Source organism: Anolis sagrei, chromosome X (assembly GCF_037176765.1).
Source record: "Anolis sagrei isolate rAnoSag1 chromosome X, rAnoSag1.mat, whole genome shotgun sequence".
Lineage (NCBI taxonomy): Eukaryota > Metazoa > Chordata > Lepidosauria > Squamata > Dactyloidae > Anolis > Anolis sagrei.
The window spans coordinates 25,469,962-25,495,166 of NC_090034.1; the positions used below are offsets into that span (position 1 = coordinate 25,469,962).

A 25,205-nucleotide genomic window follows, 5' to 3' on the forward strand; every position below is an offset into this window, starting at 1 on the left:
TGTACTGGATTATATGAGTCTACACTGCCAGATAATCCAGTTTAAAGCAGATACTCTGAGTTTTATATAGCAATGTAGAAGGTGCCTCCTTTGCAGATTTGCTTCCCTTTCTCTGGAGATTCTGCTTTGTTTTGACTCTGTGTAGATGGCTTCCTACTTTCTATGCCTTTGCTTTGCTCCTTTGCCTAAATGTAACCTAACTTGGAGCTGCATCCTGGAGTGAAAGACACCTTTGTGTGGGACAAAACATGGCCTTAATGTTATCTATGGGGAGTTCAACAGAAGAGTCCCCATGTGCTCAAAGTGATGAGTTTGTGCCTCATGTGCAATGAGACCATTTCTTTGTCGGCAGAAGGGAGGGGCTTTTGAAGGAAAATTCCAATGTGTTCTTAAAAAGAGTCTTGTCTTTTTCCAAGATTGCCAGAGATCCAGGATCCCATTCCCTACCATAATGCCTCACACCATGTGTGGCGGCAAGGGGTGCTCCCTCCCTAAAACGTGCTTGGAAGTCATATGGATTGAGCATAATCCACAGTAGGGCTTGGAAGCAAATCTTCTTCCAACTTCATCCAGTCCTCTGCCCTGATCCTGGGAGAACATTGCAGCCTGCCTGGGGCTGGTTCTACACTGTCATATAATCCAGATTATCAAATCAGATACTCATCCAGACTGTCTGCTCTGAACTGGATTATAGGAGTCTACACTACCATATAATCCGGTTCATACCAGATTATCTGGATTTTATAGGGCACTCTAAGGCCCCTTCTACAGTGCCCTATAAAATACAGATGATGTGATTTGAACTGGATTATAGGGCAGTGTAGACTCATATAACCCAGTTCAAATCAGAAAATCTGGATTATAGAGAGATGCAGATCCAGCCTGAGGCATGGCTGTGGGAAACCTTGCGTAAATGCTGAAGAATATTAAGAAAAATTTCCACACAGAGCCCTTCTTTTTGTATCACAGAAAGCGAGAAAAATGTTCTCAGGTAAAACATATTCTCAGAAATGTCAGCTCAGCTCTGTTTGGTGTTTGGAAGCTGCCACGTTCCATGCATTCATGGAAGCATTTGATGACTCACTCCTGATTCTCATCAGCAGAGATCAAAACGTACACAGCGGACTTTCAACTAGGTAAAAATTCAAGGCCAGCCTAAATGACAGAAAGACACATACACTGATCCCTTGGACAGCAAGCAAATGCTACTCAACAGAAGCAACAGCTGAAGGGGGAGAGCAGGAAATATTATTGCAATGGAGGGACGCAGCATCAGCACTACTGAAGAAATACAGTTTGATAACACGTTAACTGCCATGGCTCAATGCTATAGAATCACAGGGAATATAGTTGGCTGAGGCACCAACATGGACATGGAACCCTACACCTGTCTGGTGTGGCCCTTAGTGATTCCTACATCAGTCTGATGAGGTCCTTAGTGAGCCCTACACCTTTCTGATGAGATGCTTAGTGATCCCTACAGCTGTCTGATGAGGTCCTTAGTGAGCCCTACATCCATCTGATGAGGTCTTTAGTGATCTCTACACTTTTCTGATGAGGTTCTTAATGAGCCCTACACCCATCTGATGAGGTCCTTAGTGAGCCCTACGCCTATCTGATGGGCTTTTTAGTGATCCCTACACCTGTTTAATGAGGTCCTTAGTGATTCCTACACCCATCTGATTAGGTCCTTAGTGAGCCCTACACCTGTCTTTGGAGTTACCCAACTCCAAACAGCCAGAAGAAGGGAGGAAGCGAGGGAAATACAACCATCAATGCAGTCAGGATGTGGGTTGGCTGGCCATCCCTCATGACTGGGAAAGATGAGAGGGGACAGGGCAAGACAGTTCCACACACTTCCCCCTCTTTCCTTCATTTCCCCCTGGTTCCATCTGATGAAGACTTATATCTCAGACTGTGCCCATGGTCAATTAAAATCCACACCCTTCTCTAACAACATAGGGTCCCAAAAGGTACCGCTTTAACTTTGCACACTTCTTCCCATGTGCTGCACACTTGTAACTCTGCTCAGTTATACACAGTGCGACATAGACAATGCGTGCCCATCATTCAGAACAAAGCACAAGTGGGTACCTGAACCTTGGCTCATATCCGTCTGAAGCAGCTGCTTGGCTCTAATGATGTCTACGTTCAGTCTTCCTGCGCTAGGAAGGTAATTCAAGGACAGCAGGAGTTCACCCAGCTCAACTTCATTCTACAAAAGAAACATACCAAGCAAATGCTACAACAACAGGGTGTGTTAACCAAGAGGAAAGTGTGGTAAACAAACATGTGTCTCCAAGAACCAAACATTACCTTAAAGTTAAAAATTGAAAATACAACTAGATAGTCATCCTTTGAGGATATCTGCTTTTCTGACTCGTGTTTGCCATGATGTTATCTCAGGTGCCTTCTAAACTGCTATTTAATATCCATCTTATCTGCTTTGAACTGAATTATATGGCGGTGTAGACTCATATAATTGAGTCCAAAGCAGATCATGTGGATTATCTGCTTTGATTATCTGGATTATATAGCAGTGTAGAAGGGGCCTCAGTCACCACAACATTTAACTACAATTTGGGCTAAATCAAATGTTCTTTGCTGTTGACTGTTGGAAGGCAGCCAAGCCATCTTAGGGACTTGGATGTGTTTTCATTTAGCAGTGCACAATAGGACCGTGCCTCCAAGTGAATACAACCCATCCCTCCCAATATCTTCTGGTCAAACTTTTTTAAAAAACCCATCATCACACAAAATGGTCTGAGTATGCAGCTTCTTCAATGCCTGGATGGGAACTATTTGAGAAACCTCTTGTGCCCATGGCGGGGGAAGGAAAGAGGGAGGTAACTGCAAGAAATTAAATTAAAATAAGGGGCTGCGGTGGCGCAACAGGTTAAACTGCTGAGCTGCTGAAGTTGCTGATTGGAAGACCGGTGGTTTGAATCCACAGAACAGGGTGAACTTTTAGCCCAAGCTCCTGCCAACCTAGCAGTTCGAAAACATGCAAATGTGAGTAGATCAACAGGTATCACCTCGGCAAGAAGGTAAATAGTGCTCCATGCAGTCATGCTGGCCACATGACCTAGTAGGTGTCTACGGTCAATGCAGGCTCTTTCCAGAACTACTCCTCAGTGCAGGCTCTTCCCAGAGCACTACTCCTCAGTGCCAGAAGGGGAAGCCTTTACCTTTATCTGTGTATCTGTGTCTCCAGGCATTGAATGTTTGCATTGTGTCTATATGCAGAGATCCGCCCTGAGTCCCCTTGGGGAGATAGGGTGGATTACAAATAAAGTGTTGTTGTTGATCTTGTTGTTGAATTAAATTAAAGTAACTTCCCATGCCTGGACCTTTTCTGCCATGAGGGAAAAGGCAAGGGGCATGGAATCCCAGAACAGCCCCAGAAGGACCCAACCCATATGTCCATCCACTTCCAGGGCAGTGATGGCACGATCGCCAGCACAGATGAAACTCTCTGTCCCTTCTGGCTGTAGCTGGTTATTGTGTAAATGTTAAACACTGATGGAGCAAACTCGCTCCCCTGAGGCAGGTCGTTCTTCTGTTTTCGCCTGTTTCTCTGGCCTTGGAACTCAACAAGAAAGCTCCTGTTTTGTAGCAGATTTCCTATGAAGCAGGTTTCCTATGAATCCCACTGGAGCATTGCAGTGCACCAAAATACCTGGGAGTTACCCTGGACTGTGCTCTGACTTACAGGAAGGACTGCTTGACTATCAAGTAAAAAGTGGGTGCTAGAAATAATATCATACAAAAGCTGACTGGCACAAAACCAGACACAGTGAAGACATCAGCGTTTCACTTCTCTGCTACTGAATACACATGCCCATCTACAACACATATCACCATGTTAAAACAGTGGGTGTGGACATGCCGCATTATCACAGGATGCCTATGCCCTACACCACTGGAGAAATTACACTGTTTAGCAGGTGTCACACCACCTGACATATGCTGGAAAGTAGCAGCTGGCAATGAAAGGACCAAGGCAGTGACATCTCTGCCCCACCCTCTGTTCCAATATCAGTCAGCATGCCAATGTATTAAATCAAGAAATAACTTTCTAAGATCTACAGAGATACTCACAGGAACACCTCAGCAAGTGAGAGTCCAAAAGTGGCAGGTTAACACTCGGAACCTCAGTCAGTGACTGATACCGAATGAGAGACTCCCTCTTGGGCACACAGAAGATAGGATGACTTGGAAGGCACTGAACAGACTGCACTCTGGCACCATGAGATGCAGAGTCAATCTTCAGAAATGGGGCTATGAAGTGGAGTCCATGACATACGAATGAGGAGAAGAGCAAACCACAGACAATCTATTACAATGCAGTCTGAGCCCTGCCACATGCACAATGGAGAACCTTCTTATAGCAACACCCCAGGCACTCCAAGTGGGTAGCTGCTAATCAAAGGCCATTTAGTATAATGCCAAGTTTTTAACTTTGTGTTTTTAAATACATTACAACTGTACCCTCAATTCGCTTCTGACACGATAAATAAAAGCACGAATCTGGCTTGGTGGTGGATGGTATAAAACGCCAAAACAACAAAGGCTGGATCTGCTGCCATATAAAATCCAGATTATCTGTTTTGAACTGAATTATATGGCAGTGTAGATGCAGCCTATATGGCCTATATGGTAGTATTAAAGCCCAGTCTAGCTGATTTGCCTGTCTTTGCTCAGACTTGCCAGTCTCAATGGTCATAGACTCAGAATCATAGAGTTATCAGTCCACAAGGGCCATCCAATCCAATCTTTTTTCTGCCATACAGGAATGCATAGTAAAAGAACTCATGAGAGATGGACATCCAGTCTAAATTTTAAAACCTCCAGAAAAGGAGACTCAGTCACATGCCCAGACAGAGGATTCATTTCCCTGTCAAACAGTTCATACCATCAGGAAGTTCTTAATGTTTAGGTGGAATTTATTTTCTTGCAATATGAATCCATTTCTCCATACTAGTCTCTGGAGCAGAGAAAACAACCTGGCACCACCTTCAATAGGATTTCCTTTCCAATATTTGTCAGGTATGTGTTCTGTGATCTGCTCTGAGTCCCTTTTGGGGTGGGAAGGGCAGAATATAAATAATATAAATAAACTGCTCCTCATAGGGATACTGGACTTCCTGGCCTTTGATCATTTTGGTCATCATTCCAGATTGCCAATATTAAGTAAGCAGACCATTATCACACCAAGATATCAAGAAAGATTACCTGAGAACTGGGGATCAGAGCCTTCCACCAATGCCCACCTTTGACGAGGTCGACATCGCTCAAGGGCATCGACACTTTCCCAATAACGCAGTGGCGTGAAAACTTGTCAAAATCCACGATGGTCAAGAGCAAAGTCCTCCTCTGGGCTTCCAAAAATGGGATGTCAAAGGTGTACCTTTCCTCAAACACTGGGTTCTGGGTTTTCCGCTTCACCCCGGTCTGCTTGGAATTTTTCTGGTCCGGCAGGAGGCAAATTTTGACATAGGGATTCGAATGCGCCATGTCCTGCCGGGAACCATCATAGGAGATTGGGGGAGGCAGGTCCTTGGCCTCAATCACCCGGACAATGAGGTAATTGTGCAAGAGGTCATACTGTGTGCTGAAGTGCAGCATGCCCAGCTGGTACTTGGCCAGGATTTCCTCATCTGTCAAGGAATCCATGTCATCGCTATTGGAGTCAAGGGAATACAGTCTTGGTTCAAATTTCCTAAAATAGTCATCAGGAGCATAGCTTTTCCTCAGGATGCTTGGCTGGACAACTTCTTTCTTGGCTCCTAAAATCCCAAACTCAATCGGTTTGATGTCAATGAGGGGAGAACTCGGCCGCCTCACCTCAAGGCCTCCAGAAAGAAAACAAAGGGCAAGAGTTGATAAATAGCACGAGATTACGTTGGTTTGGTTATTTAAAATGTTTATACTCCACCCAAGTCGAAATGGTCTTAGGGAGATACAGGGATACCTTGACTTAAGAGTTTAGTTCATTCTGTGACTGAGTTCTTAACTCAAAATGCTCTTATCTAAAAGCAAATTTTCCCACTGAAATGCTATTAATCCATTCTGCCCCACTCAGAACCCCCTCATTTTTTGTTACATGTTTTTAAATAGGAAAATGTACTTTATTAACAACAAATAATGTATAAATGCACATTTACATGGAATAATAACAAAAAGAAAGATCAACTTTAAAATGGTAGAAGCACAAAGTTGTGGCAAAGAAGCCCAAAGCAGCACAAAGCGAAGAGGCAGAAGCATCCTTTTCTTCTTCCTCCTGTCCTCATTCCCGACTCTTTCTCTCCCTCCCTTGCTCTCTTTCTCTCCCTCTCTCTTCAAGAAGCCAAAGATATTGTATGTTTTAAGGCACAATGGAGGTGTGATTGTAAGCTGCCTTGAGTCCCCCTCGGGGTAGAGAAAAGGAGGATTTAAATAAGGTAAATGAAGGGATAAAAATAAATCACACAAAACCAACCAACATAAAGTTCCTCAAAGTGGATGAGAGCAAAGCAAACTGCAATCTTCCAAAGCGGACAAGAGCATGAGGCTCAGAGGCTGCTCCCTTGAAGCCCCAAATCCCTGCACTCTTGTGTTAGCACTCCCCCTGGAGTTCACTCTTAACTCAAAGCACTACTCATATATCAAAGCAAACCCAGGCTGAATGACAGCTCTTAACTCAGAACACTCTTAGGCAGAGATGATAATAACAACAACAACAACAACTTAATTTTTATACCCCACCACCATCTCCCCGAAGGGACTCAGGGCAGCTTACAAGGAGGCAAGCCTGAAAATGCATATTAAAACGTACACAATAAAATGAAATGAAACAAAATAAAATCAACAACTGCATCAGAAAAAAACAGTACAATCACAATGCACATTTTAAAAACAGTATAATGTCTGAAAGATTAGGTGCTGAGTGTGGAAGGATCAGGAAATGTGCAATCATTCCTAGATAGAGCCCAGGGAAAGTGAAAAATACGATTCAATTCAGTTCAGCTCACAGCTGGGAGAGCAATATTCTTAGGCATTTACAGTAACAGGATTACAGGTGGGAGGCTCCACTCTATAGGGTTAAAAAACAAAATAGGAACATATGGCCTTGAAGGAATGAACCTGGATATTCCCAACTGTCTTACTTGGTTGTCTTAGATTACTGTGGCTGCACTTTGGATGACTGTTGACACCATGCTGAATTGTGTGTCGGGACTTCTGACCTGCTGATACAATTTCTGGACTGGCCAACTACCATCTTCATGCTCTCTCTGCATTTGCTCAGAGAACCATTGAATGACCTGAACTGAACTAACTCCTCAACAGCATTACACATCTGCTTCCTTGGGTCCTTGCTGACTCAAATTCAGCAAAACTACACTGCCATGGCTCATGGCCCGCAATCTAGGAGGCTGAGTGACCCCATTGCCCCAATATCAACCAGATACACAGCAGCAACCATACTTGAAATCCTTCTTGTCAGGCTGTAAGTGGATCGAGACGTATCTGAAGAGGATCGTCTTCTATCTGGTGAATCGTCCTGAGGAGTCACAGGAGGTTCGCTAGCTGTTGTGTTGTCAGAGTCACCGTCTTTGTCCTCACTTCTGTTGCTTATCCTGTTGGAAAGAAATTAACAAAAGATTTCACAGTCATCTAGGAAAACCATCGCAATGATTTGTTGTTTTGTCCTGTGAGGAGCAAGATTTACTGCAACTCTGCTTGTCTCCCCAATATTTCTTATTATCTCTCCTTACCCTACTGTAATTCAAGCTCTGTTTAATTTCATAAACATCGAAACAAAGCAATGGCTGCAGAGAATTCTCAATGTAATTGCTTTCTAATTGTGCTTCCATTCAGCCATCTGTGTGTCTGTGGCTCCATTTGTTTACAGCCCTGATCAGCTGTTTCAGGATTTTAAAATACGCATATGTGCTGGAGCAATCCACACCGGTATATCGGAATGAAATCATGTGTTTTTCTTTGGTGCAGAGATATATAGTCATGCGAATATGCACAGTTTTTTGGTCCAAATCAGGTTTTAAGTGCACCTTTTAAACACGTGTTTTTAGCTGTTAATCCGAATCAGTGCATATTTTCCTTTAACATCATTTAGCCACACACATCCCTTTTATCATGGTTCCTTCTGTGTTTTAGGGCCTGTGTAGGAGGGCCCTAGCTCATCTCGAACTCTGTTCTTTGCTGTCTCTTATCTAACTAAGTCATATCTCTAACTGAATTCAATTCTTATCTCTGACTTTGACTTGCACCTCTCACTGACAGTTGCCATACATGCCACTTGTTCAAAATCCCACTCAAAAACTCAGCCAACCACCCCATGCCATCCTCCTTTCCCTAATATGGTACTCACCTTATTAATATACTATGCATCACATACATAACCATGCCTTACCTTGATTTCTGAAATAAACACAAGTTTGTTTTTTTTTGTTTTGTTTTTTAAAGTCTGGAACATCACATTTCCATCACTGGATTAACCAGCATGGAAACCAATGGATCTCCGTGGCTTTTCTCCGTCCCTCATCATTTACACTGCAAGTCTGTAGGGAAGCCCTTTGTTTTATTTTAATCACTGCAAACCCCCCAGTTCCATAAATATTAATACGACTGCCTTTGCTAATCTGTCTGCCTTCTCCACATGAAGCATTTTGCATTCACAGTCAAGTAGGGTACACCTGAAAGTCAAAATGAAAGAGACAATAATAAATGACCTTCATTGAATTTTTAAAATGCTTTTACATAGACTCATAGAATCCTATAGTTGGAAGAGACCTCGTGTACCATCCAGTCCAACCCCTTTCTGCCAAGAAGCAGGAAAATCACATTCAAAGCCCTGCCTCACCCCACGACAGATGGCCACCCAGCCTCTTTTCAAAAGCCTCCAAAGAAGGAGCCTCCACCACACTCCGGGCAAGAGAGTTCCACCGCTGAACAGCTCTCACAGTTAGGAAGTTATTTCTCATGTGCAGGTGAAATTTCCTTTCCTGTGGTTTGAAGCCATTGTTTTGCGTCCTAGTCTCCAGTGCAAGAGAAAACAAGCTTGCTCCCTCTTTCCTATGACTTCCTCGCTTTCACATCTTGATAAATAGCCCTCATCATGTCTCCTCTCAGCCTTCTCTTCTGCAGGCTAAACATGCCCAGCTTCTTAAGCCACTCCTCATAGGGCTTGTTCTCCAGACTTTTGATTCTTTGAGTCATCCTCCTCTGGACACATTCCAGCTTAGAGTCAACGCCTCCCTTCAATTGTGGTGCCCAGAACTGGACACAGCATGATTCCATGAGTGGTCTGACTAAGGCAGAAGAGAGGGGTAGCATAACTTCCCTGGATCTAGGCATTAGACTTTTATTTATGTCGGCCAAAATCCCATTGGCTTTTTAAGCTGCCGCTTGACATTGTTGGCTCATGTTCACCTTCCTGTCCACAAGGACTCCAAGATCATTTTCACATATACAAATGCAAGATACTCCACTTAGGCAGAAAAAATGAAATGCAAAGATACAGAATTGGGGGGGGGGGGGGGTGCCTGACTAATAAAACTAATAAAATGAAGTTCAATAGAGACAAATGCAAGATACTCCACTTAGGCAGAAAAAAATGAAATGCAAAGATACAGAATTGGGGGGGGCACCCCCCCCCCCCAATTCTGTATCTTTGCATTTCATTTTTTTCTGCCTAAGTGGAGTATCTTGCATTTGTCTCTATTGAACTTCATTTTATTAGTTTTATTAGTCAGGCACCCCCCCCCCCCCAATTCTGTATCTTTGCATTTCATTTTTTTCTGCCTAAGTGGAGTATCTTGCATTTGTCTCTATTGAACTTCATTTTATTAGTTTTGGCCCATCATCTCTCTAATCTGTTAAGATCAGTTTGAATTCTGCTCCTGTCTTCAGGGGTTTTGGCTCCCATCTGCTAGCTTGATGATCATATCTTCGAACACTTCATCTAAGTCATTAATAAAGAGGTTGAAGAGAACCGGTCCCAGGACGGACCCCTGTTTAAGGCACTCCACTCGTCACTTCTTTCCAGGATGACGAGGAAGCATTGTGTCAATCACCCTTTGGGTTCGTTCACTTAACCAATTACAGATCCACCTAACCATAGTTTTGCCTAGCCCACATTGGACTAGTTTCCTTGCCAGAAGGTCATGGGGAACCTTGTCCAAGGAAGACCTTCCTGAAATCCAGATATGCTCCATCCACGGCGTTCCCTGCATCTATCCAGATTGTGACTCTATCCAAAAAAGAGATCAGATTTGTCTGGCATGACTTGTTTTTGATACATCCATGTTGACTATTAGCAATGATATCATTCGTTTCTAAGTGTTTGCAGACCACGTCCTTAATGATCTTTTCTATAATCTTCCCTGGTATCGATGTGAGGCTGATTGGACAGGAACTGTTTGGGTCGTCCTTTTTCCCTTTCTTAAAGAGATAGGGACCACCTTTGCCCTCTTTCAATCTGCTGAGACTTGTCCCGTTCTCCAAGAACTCCCAAAGATTATTGCCAGTGGTTCCGAAATGACTTCTGCTAGTTCCTTCAATACATGAAGCCTCGCCACTTCCAGACCTTTTCTTGCACAAAGAAAGATGACTGCTCTTTCTTGCTGAAGGCACCTTTAAGTTGCATTTTTGTGGCATTAACAGTCACACTCATTACACAGATCTGCACCTTTGTCTCAGGCCGATTTTGGGGTGCAGCAACCAAATTCGTTAAAGAAAAGTGAGGGGAAAACCTGCCCATCTTGGGAGTCGAGACATCAAATCCTAAGCTTGGGTATAAAGAAAGTGTGCAGAAAAAGCAGGGCTAACATGTGGAAGTCCAATGTATGATGCTGCAGGACTTCAGTGAGGAAAAATACAATCTCTAAAGCAGGCATGGGCAAACTTGGGCCCTCCAGGTGTTGGACTTCAACTCCCACAATTCCTAGCAGCCAATAGGCTGCTAGGAATTATGGGAGTTGAAGTCCAAAACATCTTGAGGGCCCAAGTTTGCCCATGCCTGCTGTAAAGTTTTCAGCTCCGGTTGCTTCTCACAGGATTCACAATTTTTTTGGCTTAAAATCCTGTACAATATGCTAAGATGGCAACTGTGTTAATAAGAAAACACTCCAACTGAGTGGGAAGCCCATGCTGGAGCCAAGAAAAATCATTTTAAAATATGTCAACGAACAAAGAGGATAACAAGTGAAACCAAAGAAATGAGTGATTGCCTTTCATCAAGTATTACTATTACTTTTCTCTTCTCTATCTTGGTTCTGTTTAAATCATTTTCCTGAATTTAATATTTGTTTATTTGGAATGACTCGGAAGAAAACCAAGCTACGCTTTCACAGGAAGCATTTGCTTTTCACTTTTCACATTTTGTAATCCGTAAAGCCGAAAAGCCCCTGCTAGTCTTGGGAAAAAAGAAAATTAATAATATCTTTTTACTCAACAACTCAGGAAAGCAAATATTAGATGGGAAATGACAGGAAGGTGTTGTTGCCATGTGTGCTAAGTCAACATAATTAGATTTGCCATAGGAAGAACCGACACATTGTCAATGTTTTACGATGAGATAAAAAACAAAAACAAAACATCATTACATTCTTCTCTGAGGTTGGAGACAAAATTATTCATCCGCACTTGGGCCCAACATCAGTTCTCTGTGATCTGGGATAGGATGAAACTTTGATTGTTCAAGGCAGAAAGTCACCAAGAGCATCAATGGATAGAAAAATAAAGTCAACTGGGGAAGGAGCTTATAATACCACAGGGGCCAACTTTTCATCTAATAAGCTAGGAACTAAAGGATGAGGATGAGGAAGATTAATTTCAGATTTGATTTTAATTTTTTTCTAATCTTTTAAGAAACTCAAAATCAAGTTTGGAATTAATCCCTCCTTCTCCTTTTCTTTCTCTTCTTTTTCCTCTTCCTCCTTCTCTACTTTATCTTCCTCCATCTCTTCCTTTTCCTCTTCCTCCTCCTTCCCTTTCTACTACTACTTCTACTTCTTCTTCCTCCTTCTTTTTCTTTTCCTCTTCCTCCTCCCCATATCTGATCTTACTTCCTCTCTTACTTTTCATCTGCCTCTTCCTCCTCCTCTTCCTCCATGTCTTCCTTTGCCTTTTCCTCCTCCTCCCCTTTCTACTACTTTCTCCTCCTTTTTCTTTTCTTCTTCCTCCTCCCCTTTTACTATTTCTTCTTCCCATATTTGGTCTTCCTTCCTCTCTTGCTTTTCCTCTTCCTCCTCTTCTTCTTCCTCCCTCTCTTACTTTTCCTCCTCCTCCTCCTCCCCTTTCTACTACTTCTTCTAATTCTTCCTTCTCTTTCTTTTCCCCTTCCTCTTCCTCTTCTTCCTCCTTCTATTCCTTTTCCTCCCCCTCCCCCTCTACTATTTATTCATCTTCCTCCCCATATTTCACCTTCCTCCCTCTCATATTTTTCCTCTTCCTCCTCCTCCCCCTTCTACTACTTCTTCCTTCTCTTTCTTTTCTTCTTCCTCCTTTTCTTCTTTCTCTTTTTCTTCCTCCCCTTCTACTACTTCTTCTTCCTCTTCCTCCTCCTCCCCTTTCTACTTCTTCTTCTAATTCTTCTTCCTCCTCCTCTTCTTCTTCCTCTTTCTCTTCCTTTTCTCCTCCACCCCTTCTTCTACTTCTTCTTCCTCCTCTCCCTTCTTCTTCTCCTTCTCCTTCTTCCTTCTCTTCCTTTTCCTCCTTCTCCCCCCTTCTACTACTACTTCTTCCTCCACCTCCTCTTTTTCTTCTACTTCTTTCTCCTCTTCCTTTTCTCACTCTCTCTCTCCCTTTGGCTTATGAGATCCATGCATTCCCTTCATCTTTTTTTATTATCATTCCTAAGACAGGAGAAGATGCAACATGTTCCAAATTCATCTCCAGTCTGGTTTTTCATTGCTAGGAGAATGAATAGAACTCTCTCATCTTGGATAGTTTCCACCATAACCTTACGATTATGGGATTATATATTTAAATGACATTTTTGTTTTTATCTATTCCTTGGATCGTCACAACATGAAGTCATCGCCAAACAGATGCTCTCACAATAAACTGCATTTTTCCATTCAGTCTTGAGTGTGGCACCTGAACTGTCCCTTCAATCTACCTCAATATTACCTTCTGGTAAAGCTCAATAGCTCCCCTAGAAAAGAGGCACGAGGGGGGGGGGGTGAAGCCTGGCGAGTAAACAAGACGTTCCCAAAGTGATCCCTAAGAAACATGAAATGAAGCAGACAAATAGGATGGGAAAAGCATCCTCTGAACTTACAACCAGGGAGGTGTCTGCCCTGGAAAAGGCCCCAGGATTTCCACTTCGTCTTCGTTTGACTGGCAACAGCTGCAGTCATAACACTTCTGGCAACAATTCCGGCAAGTCCATCTGCACAGTAAGAGATCGGAGATTCTAGACAAAAGGCCCTGAGGCCGTTGGAAACCAGAAAGCAAAAATTACAACCCGTTGGTTACCGGCAGACATAAACACACTTGTTATTTATGTGTCAAGCTCAGATTGCAAGTGCCTGTGTGTGTGAGAGAGAGAGAGTATGAATGGCTCTACTAGCCCCTATTGCAAAAGGATCTGGGGTTCAGTTATTAGCTGTCTTAGTGGAAACTGGAAAGGAGGAAAGGATCCACTTTGTGAGCTGTGGATTGATTACATTGTGGATCAGGCCCGGCTCAACTTGGGCTCTCCCTCCAGGTGTTTTCGACTTCAACTCCCATAATTCCTTACAGCTTCAGGCCCCTTCCTTTTGCTTAAATGGCTGGGGGGGGGGGGAGGAAAGGGCCTGAGGCTTTTAGGAATTGTGTGAGTTGAAGTGTGCCTGCTTTGGTTTTGAGATCATCAGGGCAGATTCGTATCTTTGTCCTGCCAATCCCATGGGCCCAATGCATGAGGACACGAAAGATAGCCAACCTTGTAGCGGATCCCAATTGTAAAGCCGCCTTGCAAGAGAGGTGGGTTGCTCCCTTTCCTTCCACCAGCCAACAAAGATCTTTCTATATGGGCAGATTATTAGTAACTACTAGCTGATGTGTTTTGATATACATTTGTTTATCTCACTGTGTTTTAGTTGTCTTTGTTTTTAATTCTGCATAGTGCTTTGGGAGAAAAGGAAGGGGAGGGAAGGGAAAGAAGAAGGGAAGGGAAGGGAAAGAGGAAAGGAAGAGAAGGAGTAGAAAGGAAGGGAGGCAAATGAGAGAGGGAAACAGAGGGAAGGAAGAAGGGAGGGAAGGAAGGGAAACAAAGGGAGGGAAGGGAGGGAAGGAAAAGAGGAAGGGAGGGAAGGAGGGAGGGAGGGGAAAGGAAGGGAAGGGAGGAAGAAAGGGTGGGAAGAAAGAGGGAGGAGAAGGGAAGGGAGGAAAAAGGGGAAAGGAAGGGAAGGAGCAAGGGAGGGGAGAAAAGGAGGGGAAGGAAGGGGAAATGAAGGGAAGGAGGAAAGGAAGAGAGGGAAGAGAAAGAGAAAGGGAAGGAAGGAGGGAGGGTAAGGTAAGGAGGGAAGTGAGGAAGAAAGGGAGGAAGGAAAGAGGGGTGGGGAAGGGGAAAGAAAGAGAAGGGAATGGTAGCGAAGGGAAGTGAAGGGAAGAGAAGGGGGAAAGGGGGGAAAGGATGATGATGAGGGAAAGGAAAGGAGCAAAGGAAGGAAGGAAAGGAGGAAAGGGGAAGGGAAATGAAGGAAAGGAGGAAAGGAAGAGAGAGAAGGAGGGAGGGAGGGAGGGAAGGGAGGGAAGGGAGGGAGGGCAGGAGGGAGGAAATGTTATATTATTTACTGTATTTTTTTGTTTTGCTGAAAGACACCCCAAGTCCCTTTGAGGAGAAGGGGCTGGATACAAATAAAGCTTATTATTATTATTATTATTATTATTATTATTATTATTATTAAGGGAAGGGAGGGAGGGAGGAAAATGAAGGGACAGGAAAGAGCAATGGATGGAAGGGATGGATGGAAGGGAGGAAAGGGAATGGAATGGGAAGGAGAAAGGGGAGGGAGAAGCTGAAAGAAGGTCAAATAAAGTCTGGATTCCTGCAAAGCAAGTTCACTACAGTGAGTAGAGCTGAAGTTCAGGGTGCAGCACCATGGACAGCTCACAAAGGTTCACACAGAAGCAATACTGCTTCAACATCATATAGTCTCAGATTCAAATAGAACTGCAGTTCGGTAAAGGTAAAGTTCTCCCCTGACATTAAGTCTGGCTGTGTCCAACTCTGGGGGTTGGTGCTCATCTCCATTTCTAAGCCGAAAAGCCGGCATTGTCCGTAGACATCTCCAAGGTCATGTGGCCAGCATGGCTTCATGGAGCACTGTTACCTTCCCGCCGGAATGGTACTTATTGATCTACTCACATTTATATGTTTTCGAACTGCTTGGTATGCAGAAGCTGGGGCTAACAGCGGGAGCTCACCCTGCTCCCCGGATTCAAACCTGTGACCTTTCAGTCAGCAAGTTCAGAAGATCAGCGCTTTAACCCACCACCGGAGGCTCAGATTCAAATAGAGCTGCAGTTCAATAGGAGCAATTGGTTTTCCCCACATTTCATGAGGAGGACCATACGATCTCTTGGGTTATAGAGGTGCTGGCCAATGGGGCTCCCTTTGTGCTTGGGATTCCAAGCCAATGGGAACACCAAGGCTTGGCTCTGGGGGCAAACCCCTTTCTAATGCTTCAAAAATTAAAAAGGGAGTCAAGGAGATTTAGGCCATTATAGCACATATTCCAAGCTTGATCATTTTTGAAGGAATGTCCTTTGGTTCACACTTTAGCACGAATCAAACAATTCCACAGTAATGTCTAAAGCGGAACATGTTTATTGTATTATTGAAGGCTTTCATGGCTGGAATCACTGGGTTGTTGTAGAATTTTTGGGTTGAATGGCCATGTTCTAGAAGCATTCTCTCCTGATGTTTCGCCTGCATCTAGGGCAAGCATCCTTAGAGGTTGTGAGGTCAGACCTCAGACCTCACAACCTCTGAGGATGCCTGCCATAGATGCAGGCAAAACGTCAGGAGAGAATGCTCCTAGAACATGGTCATACAGCCGAAAAACCTGCAACAACCCAACATTTATATCTTCTCTGAATTTGGAGGTGCTATTTTTGTTCAAAAAGACATACGTACAGGGAGAGTAGTGTAGAAAAATGCAGCACACAGTAATGAAAATTGGATACAAATCTAGGGACGTGCTTGCATAAAAAGGGGGGCTGTCTTTAATAAACCCAGAGGCAACTTGGTCATAAAGAGGCCTGTCGGAACGTTCGAAAAGCTGAAGACAGACAAGGCAAGACAAGCAGACTGAAAAGCACGACCGAAACGCACGGGGAGAGGCAAGGGGAGGAGGGATGAATCATCCAATTAACTCACCTCATTTATTGGTTCCAACTGTCCTTTTAGAGATCCATGCAGAAGCAGAGGGGAGGAAAAAGAGCAGAGAGACAAGAGTGGTTTAGCAAAGCCCCAGAAAAGACTCCAAGGCACCCCACCTTCCCAGCACTTGGCCTTAGCTGCAATTCGGCAGCAAAATGATGCCATTTTCAGCTCTGATTTTTCACATATTTCATGGGAGGGCAGAGGAGAATCAACGGCTTTCCTGCATTTACCCCCAAAGGGGCTCGTATTTGGTCTGTTTCTCATACCTTCCTTTTCTGAGATTCAGCCCCTAGCATTGCATTTGCCCCAGCTGGTTGTGATTACACTTAGTATTTGTTGGAAATAGCAACTTTCTACAAACCTCCTATACTAGTCATTTCTTATGTATATAATTCAGATTGCTTACTATATTGTATATATGTGTATTGGTATGTAGTTTTCCCTTAACTCTATGTTGTGTGAGGGACTATAGACCATGTGATCAGATCTGGGACTGTTCAAACTGAGACTCCATTTCAGAAGTCAGTGTATTGTCAGTACAGTGTGTGGTCAGTATGCATTAGTCAGTTGCATTAAGAGAGTATGCTTTAGACCTGGGGTCCTCAAACTAAGGGCCGGATACGGCCCTCCGAGGTCATTTACCTAGCCCTCGCTCAGGGTCAACCTAAGTCTGAAACAACTTGAAAGCACACAACAACAACAATCCTATCTCATCAGCCACAAGCAGGCCCACACTTCCCATTGAAATACTAATACGTTTATATTTATTAAAATTGTTCTTTGTTTTAATTATTGTATTGTTTTTAAGTGTTTTTTGGCACTACAAATAAGATATGTGCAATATACATAGGAATTCATTCATGCTTTTTTCAAATTATAATCTGGCCCTCCAACAGTTTGAGAGACTGCGACCTGGCCCTCTGTTTACAAAGTCTGAGGACCCCTGCTTTAGACAGACAGATAAGAGACTGCAACAGAATGCCTTAGAGATCTAATGTTTCATATTTCCACTGATAAGCAATGTACCTGTATGCCAAATACACAAAGTTTGTAAGTTTGAAGACTGCTTATTTTTGTCTTTTGAGAGCATGCTTTAAAACCAATATATTTTATGGGGGGGTTGATGTTTTTTTGGGCAACTGAAATAACACTTCTGAAGATCTATTTATTTTGTGCATTGGCATAATCTTTGTTTCTAACAGTTCAAAGAGAGAAACCAGGTATATCAGTCTAATAACTGAGAAATCTAAATTGCCTTGCAAGAATGCTAGTGGATATTTATCACTAAAGAAGATAGTCACTCAACAAGTTTTTAGCTCTTCTCAGAAAGATCGTACTTTAAAAAAGGTTATGATAATTCCAAATAGTGTTAATGCCAATTAATCTCCTGAGGTCATCCTTTCCAAAAGGCTTTGGAGAGTCTAATTTTCCCAAAAGGTTATGGATGCCTTTCCAAAGGGTTATGCCTTTTCCAAAAATACTGACTATAAAGCTGAATTCCATTTTTGGTGTGGCACTTTTCTTATTTGCTCCACCCAGCAGGGTGACTTGGCCAAATAAACCTGTTGAAATGCTCTCCTTGCTCCTAGTGTCTAATAGGGGTTTGGGGGTTGCCTTTTAAAAGGACAAGGCAATGACTTTCAACAGTATTGTAGACTCAAGACAGCCTTCCCAAGCCTGTTGCTTTACAAATGCAAATACTTTACAAATGCAAAAAATGGCATTGCAGGCTACACATGTCATGAGTCATGCGTTCATGGGGATTATGGTAAGTGCAACAGCATATCATCAGGGCACCAGCAATGAAGAAGATGCTTGTCTAAGATTGCAATTCTTATTTGTTTTATTGTTACGATTAAAATAAATAAGACTCATTCCTGAGGAATCCAACATTTACTCATAAAGCAGAAGCCAAAGGAATGCTTCCAGAACAGTACATTTCAATTCAATCAATCTTTTTTAAAAAAACAAAACAACAGCAACACACAATCCCAATCTTTTTCTAAGCAAAGGATTTCTGTTGCTTCTTATCCTCACAACAGCCCTAAGAGGGAGATTCGGCCAAGATGACATGGCTCATACCCAGTGAAATCCTTCTTTTCTGGAATTTGGAGACAGGAAAAAATGGGAGAAAAGGGCCACTCTGAACAATGGGACACTAGATCAAGAAAAGAGAGGGTTGCAGTATTTGTTATGGTTATTAGTTTTGTATGTTGATTAACAGTTCAGGACAAGAAAGGCAAAACCAAAAGCATACAGTTACACTAAAACATTACATTGTGGCACTATTAATTACATAGACCACTGTGTTTCATTTAATACCTGTGTTAGGTATCTGGCATTGTCTGGGTTTTCATTTTGTTATTTATTCATAAAATTAATAAGTAGTGTTATGATTGTAGACATAGTTCTGTCACCAGGCTGAAACACAGAGCAGTACTTTCTCTGTCCCTTAGGTAGTGAGCACACCTGGCTGATTTAGATCTCCATGGCAACCCTCGAGTGACCTCTTGGAGTAACAGCTGGCTCTTTCCTGTAACCTTCCAATGACCTCTTGGGATCACAGCTGGCTCTTTCCCACACATTTCTAAGATGTCCATCGTGTTGCTCAGGTGTCTCACATACACACAGTAATTGTACTGTGTCTGTTTTTGGAGTCTCTTGTCCTATGTTTTTTAAGGTATTTCACAGTCACTTGACCTGATTAAATAACTAAACATATTGACCATAATGAAACCCAAAGCAGTAGTTTCTTTGATTCTGATGTACTGGCCACACTCTGGTGATATAGGTCTCCATGGCAACAATCTAGTGGCCTTACTGACCTCTTGCATTTGGTTCTTGTTGACTGTAACTCCCATCCGTTTCAGATCTGGCTGGGCTGTGACTCCAGGCTGTACACCTAACAGTTCAGATGGCCCAGCCTTCTTCTTGGGCTGCAACTCCCATCATCCCAGGCTTGCTTATGTATTCTGGGAAGTAGGCTAAGTCATATGATTAGCTCAGAGGAGATCTGTGCTTTTAATCAAGGGTGGGAATTCTGAGGCTCTCTGGATGTGGGTGGACTATAATTCCCATCATCTACTACCATGGCCCCTAAATGCCTAGGGATTTTAAGGTGGGTCATTTTAAGGTGGTGTTTGGTCCAGATCTATCATTGGTGGGATACACATGGCTATCCAGATGTGAAGTGGACTACAACTCCTATCATCCTCTGGCAAGCCACCTGAAACCCCAGCAGTATTTAAAGTTCATTATGATGGGTATATATACCAAGTTTGGTTCAGAGTGCAAGAAATGAACCCAAAGAGACACCTGGGTTACTTCCTCGCGCAAATAAGTTCTCATGCTACATATAAACATTGCAAAACCATCCCCAGACCCCTTCAGAAGTTGTAGCAAGGTGTCTGATTTTGTAAAACAAATATTGAGTTCAAATGTATTTTAGATATTATTTATTATTATTTATTATTATTTATTTATTTCAAAGTTTTCTATACCGAGCTTCTCACCTCTTAGAGCAGTCATTCTCAACCTGGGGTCCCCAGATGTTTTTGGCCTACAATTCCCAGAAATCCTAACAGCTGGTAAACTGGCTGGGATTTCTGGGAGTTGTAGGCCAAAAACATCTGGGGACCCAAGGTTGAGAAACACTGTCTTAGAGGGACTCAGCCCGGTTTACAACCACAAAAACATACAATCAGTAAAATATCATAGTTCATAATTACAACAACACATTTAAAATAACAACTATATTTAAAACTATGGTGGTCAGTCGTCATATTAAAAACAAGTATACCTCATCTTCCATCCACAATCCTAGGGTGCTGTCTCATTCATCGAAAGCCTGTCTCCACAACCACGTCTTCACTCGTTTCCTGAATGTCAGGATAGACGGGGAGGTTCTGACCTCCAGTGGGAGAGAGTTCCAGAGTCGCGGGACCACCACCGAGAAGGCCCTGTCCCTCGTCCCCACCAGCCGCGCTTGTGAGGCCAGTGGGACCAAGAGCAGGGCCTCTCCAGACGATCTTAGGAATCTTGATGGTACGTAGGGGAGAATACGTTCGGAGAGGTAAACAGGGCCGGAGTCGTTTAGGGCTTTATAGGTTAACACCAGCACTTTGAATTGTGCTCGGAAGCTAATTGGCAGCCAGTGGAGCTGGCGTAGCAGAGGGGTTGTATGCTCCCTGTACCCAGCACCTGTTAGTAATCTGGCTGCCGAGCGTTGGACTTGCGCAGCTTCCAGGCAGTCTTCAGAGGCAACCCCATGTAGAGAATGTTGCAGTAATCTAAGCGGGATGTAACCAAAGCGTGGACTACCGTGGCCAAGTCAGACTTCCCAAGGTACGGGTGCAGCTGGCGCACAAGTTTTAGTTGTGCAAAAGCTCCCCTGACCACCGCCGAGACCTGGGGCTCCAGGCTCAGCGATGAGTCCAGGAGATCTCCCAGACTGCGAACCTGCGCCTTTAGGGGGAGTGTGACCCTGTCCAGCACAGGCTGTAACCCCGTACCCTGTTCGGCCTTACGACTGACCAGGAGTAGCTCTGTCTTGTCTGGATTTAGTTTCAATCTGTTGTCCCTCATCCAGTCCGTTACAGCGGACAAGCACCGGTTCAGGACCTGGACAGCCTCCTTAGTAGCAGATGGAAAGGAGTGATAGAGTTGGACATCATCTGCGTACATATGACACCGCACCCCAAAACTCCAGATGATCTCTCCCAACGGCTTCATGTATATGTTAAACAACATAGGGGACAGTACTGAACCCTGCGGGACTCCACAGTACAATGGCCGAGGAGTCGAGCAGGTGCCCCCTAGTGACACCTTCTGGGAGCGACCCTCGAGGAAAGACTGGAGCCACTGCAAAGCAGTACCCCCAAGACCCATTCCTGCAAGGCGTCCCAGAAGGATACCGTGGTCGACAGTATCGAAGGCTGAAGAGAGGTCCAGCAGAACCAACAGGGACACACTCCCCCTGTCCAGTTCCTGGAGAAGATCATCCACTAAGGCGACCAAGGCTGTTTCAGTACCATGTCCGGCCTAAAGCCAGACTGTGCCAGATCTAGATACTCCGTGTCAAACAGGAACTCCCGGAGTTGCGAGGTCACCACACATTCCAGGACTTTGCCCAAATAGGGGAGATTGGAAACTGGCCAAAAGTTGACGAATTATAAAGTGGTTTGAGAAAAAAGGCAGACAATAAACTGAATACTGTATATACTTGAGTATAAGCCTAGTTTTTCAGCCCTTTTTTAGGCTGAAAAATCCCCCCTCGGCTTATACTTGAGTCAAGGTTATTTATACTACTCTGTTATTATTATTACATTTATTATTTTACTCTATTTTACATTTATTAATACAATTGACTGGTTGCCCTGACACGACAAATAAATAAATTTTACTATATTTATTATTATTATTATTATTATTATTATTATTACATTTATTTTTTTACTCTATTATTACTGCTATTGTTACATTTCCATTGTTTTACTCTATTATACAGTCAAAATACATCAATCAAGATTTGTGTTAGCCTTCCTGAAATATGGTGACTTAGGCTGCATCTGTGCTTGAACATACAGTTCATAGGACATAGAAGGCATTATTAGCAGATTAGCAGATCATTTGAACCAAAAAAAGCCTATATCCCACAAGTAATAAGGGATGGAGTCCTGAAAACAGAAGCTCTGCTACCAGATAGCAACAGATTGGAAGCATGAGCGCAAAAGCAAACAGAGGAGAAAGGCAGTGAACTGACACAGCCCCTTTATAAATCCATAAAGGCAAACACAGGCAGCTGTGTGGCAAAACCAGGAACGGGGAAAGAGAATTAAGGGAGGAGCCAGAAACCTCTGGGATGAGGTCTAACAGGGGGAGCAATATGGCTTCGAGATATTAATTTTGCCATTTTTCTTAACCTTCGCAAAAAACTTGGCAGTTTTGCAGAATTCCTTGTGAATATTCTCTCCCATTTCCATATGCCATTCCTTCCTGACAATAATGAAGCCTTGGAGGAAAGGCAGGAAATGAATGCAGTTAATAAATACATTTTATCTTGTTGGAAGCAACTGAACGAATAAACAACGAAAATAACATCTTCACATAGGATAATAATTATTTTTACATTATATTATAATGATAGGTTTTTTTAGAAGAGTAAAAAACAACAATGCACCGATAACTTGAAGCCCATGACTCACTCAATCCTGTCCCAAGTGATGCTTGAGTATCTAAACACGAAAGAAACTCTTCTTGTTCCAGGATCTAGGAAACGGCTCTTGATTTTGGCTACAGAAGTTTCCACTATTTTTGGTGCGTGTAAGAGGAGAAGAGGATAAAATAACAACAGAAATAGGACTCCTTTAGTGTCTTAAATACTAGAAGATCTTTTGATGGGTTCACACCCACTCCTGCTTCAAAGGCTTGGAATACTTTACGCTTCGGATGGAAGGAGCTCAAGTGAGGAGACCAGGACCAGAAGATGCCAGGATCCTATCCTAAGATCCTGCCATGTGCTGATGCTATCATCATTGGCTATCACATCCTCAGCTGAGTCTGATTGCCTTCCAAATGCAGGGTCTTGGCGGTGGGCCGAAATGTTACTGTAGAAGCCTATTCTGGATCCACATGTTCTTCCGTAGTGAGGACATTGATTTCCAGGTGGAAGGCAGTCCTGACAAGGATTGGCTTGATGCTCCTTCTTCCTCTTAACATGTTTCTCCCTTTCACTTTCCATTGGTTCATCTTCAAAATCCACAGCACTGCTGATCACAGCTGACCTCCAGTTAGAATGCTCGAGGACCAGGACTTCCCAGTTCTCTCTCAGTGTCCATGCCACTACTTTTAAGGTTGGTTTTAAGCCCATCTTTCAATCTCTTTTCCCGTCCACCAACATTCTGTTTTCCATTCTTGAGTTGGGAGTAGAGTAACTCCTTTGGGAGACGGTGGTCTTTGGACATTCGGACCACTGCAATGCTCTCTACGTGGGGTTGCCTTTGAAGACGGCTCGGAAGCTCCAGCTAGTCCAACGCTCGGCAGCCATGATACTAACAGGAGCGGAGCGCAGGGAGCATACAACTCCTCTGCTGCACCAGCTCCACTGGCTGCCGATTTGCTACCGGGCTCAATTCAAAGTGCTGGCGTTGGCCTATAAAGCCCTAAACGGTTCTGGCCCAAGTTACCTATCCGAACGTATCTCTGCCTATCAGCCCGCCAGGACCCTAAGATCTTCTGGGGAGGCCCTGCTCTCTATCCCGTCTGCTTCACAGGTGCGGCTGGCGGGGACGAGAGACAGGGCCTTTTCTGTGGTGGCCCCCCGGCTGTGGAACACCCTTCCTATGGAGGTAAGATCAGCCCCCTCGCTAATGGTGTTCCGAAGAAGATTAAAAACTTGGATGTTTGAACGGGCATTCGGTTAAACAGTGCAATTAATGTGATGATTACAGGAATGGAAATTTGGACAACGGATTGGATCACGACTCTAGTTATGAGATGCATTGTGTTGTCTATTGTTGTGTCAATATTGTATATTATGCTTTTATGGTTTTAAATTGTATATCGTTGATTGATTCTTATCCTTGTTGTAAACCGCGTTGAGTCGCCTGTTGGGCTGAGAAACTGTGGTATACAAGTAAATAAATAAAGGAATAAATAAATAAATAAATGTGGCATTCAGTCCAGCAAAGTTGATGATAGAGAATCATGGCTTCATGGCTGGGGCTCTTTGCTTCTTCTTCCAGCACATTGACGTTTGTCCGTCTGTCTTCTTCCCAAGAGATTTGCAGGATTTTTCGGAGGCAACACTGATGGAATCGTTCCAGAAATTGAGTGTGACGCCTGTAGATGGTCCATGTTTCGCAGGCATATAGCAGGGTTGGTAGGACAATGGCCTTATAAACAACCATCTTGGTATCCCTACGGATGTCCCGATCCTCAAACATGCTCTGCTTCATTCAGGAAAATGCTGCACTTGCACATCTCTGACAGTGTTGTATTTCAGTGTCTATGTTGACTTTTGTGTGGAGATGGCTTCCAAGGTAGTGGAAATGGTCAACATTTTCTAATGTTACACCATTAATCTTATTGCAGAGGGATTGGATGGTGCCTGCTGAAAGAGCATTTGGTATTCTCAATGTTCAGCGAGAGGCCAAGCTCTTCATATGCTTCTGCAAAGGCATTTAGAGTGGTGTGTAGGTCTTCTTCTGAATGAGCACAGACCACATTATCATCAACATATTGGAGTTCCATCACAGATATTGTTGTGACCTTGGTTTTGGCTTTCAGTCTGCTGAGGTTAAATGGCTTGCCATCTGTCTAATAGGTGATTTCCACTCCAGTGGGAAGCTTCCCATCAACAAGATGAAGTATCATAGCATTGAAGACGGAAAATAAGGTTGGGACAATAACGCATCCCTGTTTGACACCTGATTCCACCTTAAATTGGTCATTTTGGGAGCCATTGCTGTCCAGGACTGTTGCCATCATGTCACCATGCAGGATGCTCACAAATCTGTCAGGGCATCCGACTTCATGGAGGAAAGTCCAGAGAGCACCATGATTCACTGTGTCAAATGCCTTTGTATCTATCCAAACATATATTCTGTCTTTCACTGTGCCACAATACACATCTCCTACCCAGTTATAAGCTTTTGGTACTTGACATTGCCATCATATATTAGATTGTACATGCTTCTATGTCAGCATTTCTCAACCTGGGGGTCAGGACCCCGGGGGGGTCATCAGGGGGTGTCAGAGGGGTTGCCAAAGACCATCAGAAAACACAGTATTTTTGGTTGGTCATGGGAGTTCTGTGTGAGAAGTTTGT

At 43.5% G+C, this 25,205-nt stretch overlaps 1 protein-coding gene across 4 annotated transcripts in view; it reads right to left on the reverse strand.

The window, feature by feature from the left end:
• Positions 1 to 25,205, reverse strand: part of SYT17 (synaptotagmin 17) — a 49,731-nt gene that overhangs the window by 12,048 nt on the left and 12,478 nt on the right. For 3 of the 4 annotated variants that reach the window (XM_060786315.2, XM_060786317.2, XM_067460937.1), the window contains exons 2-6: positions 16,373 to 16,390; positions 13,286 to 13,434; positions 7,468 to 7,619; positions 5,236 to 5,855; positions 2,095 to 2,215 (exon numbers count right to left, since the gene is read on the reverse strand). In XM_060786315.2, the coding sequence (XP_060642298.1) occupies positions 2,095 to 2,215; positions 5,236 to 5,855; positions 7,468 to 7,619; positions 13,286 to 13,434; positions 16,373 to 16,390 (1,060 nt within the window). Of the gene's footprint in view, positions 1 to 2,094; positions 2,216 to 5,235; positions 5,856 to 7,467; positions 7,620 to 13,285; positions 13,435 to 16,372; positions 16,396 to 25,205 lie in introns of all 4 variants that reach the window. The other variant, XM_060786314.2, reaches the window with a different exon arrangement.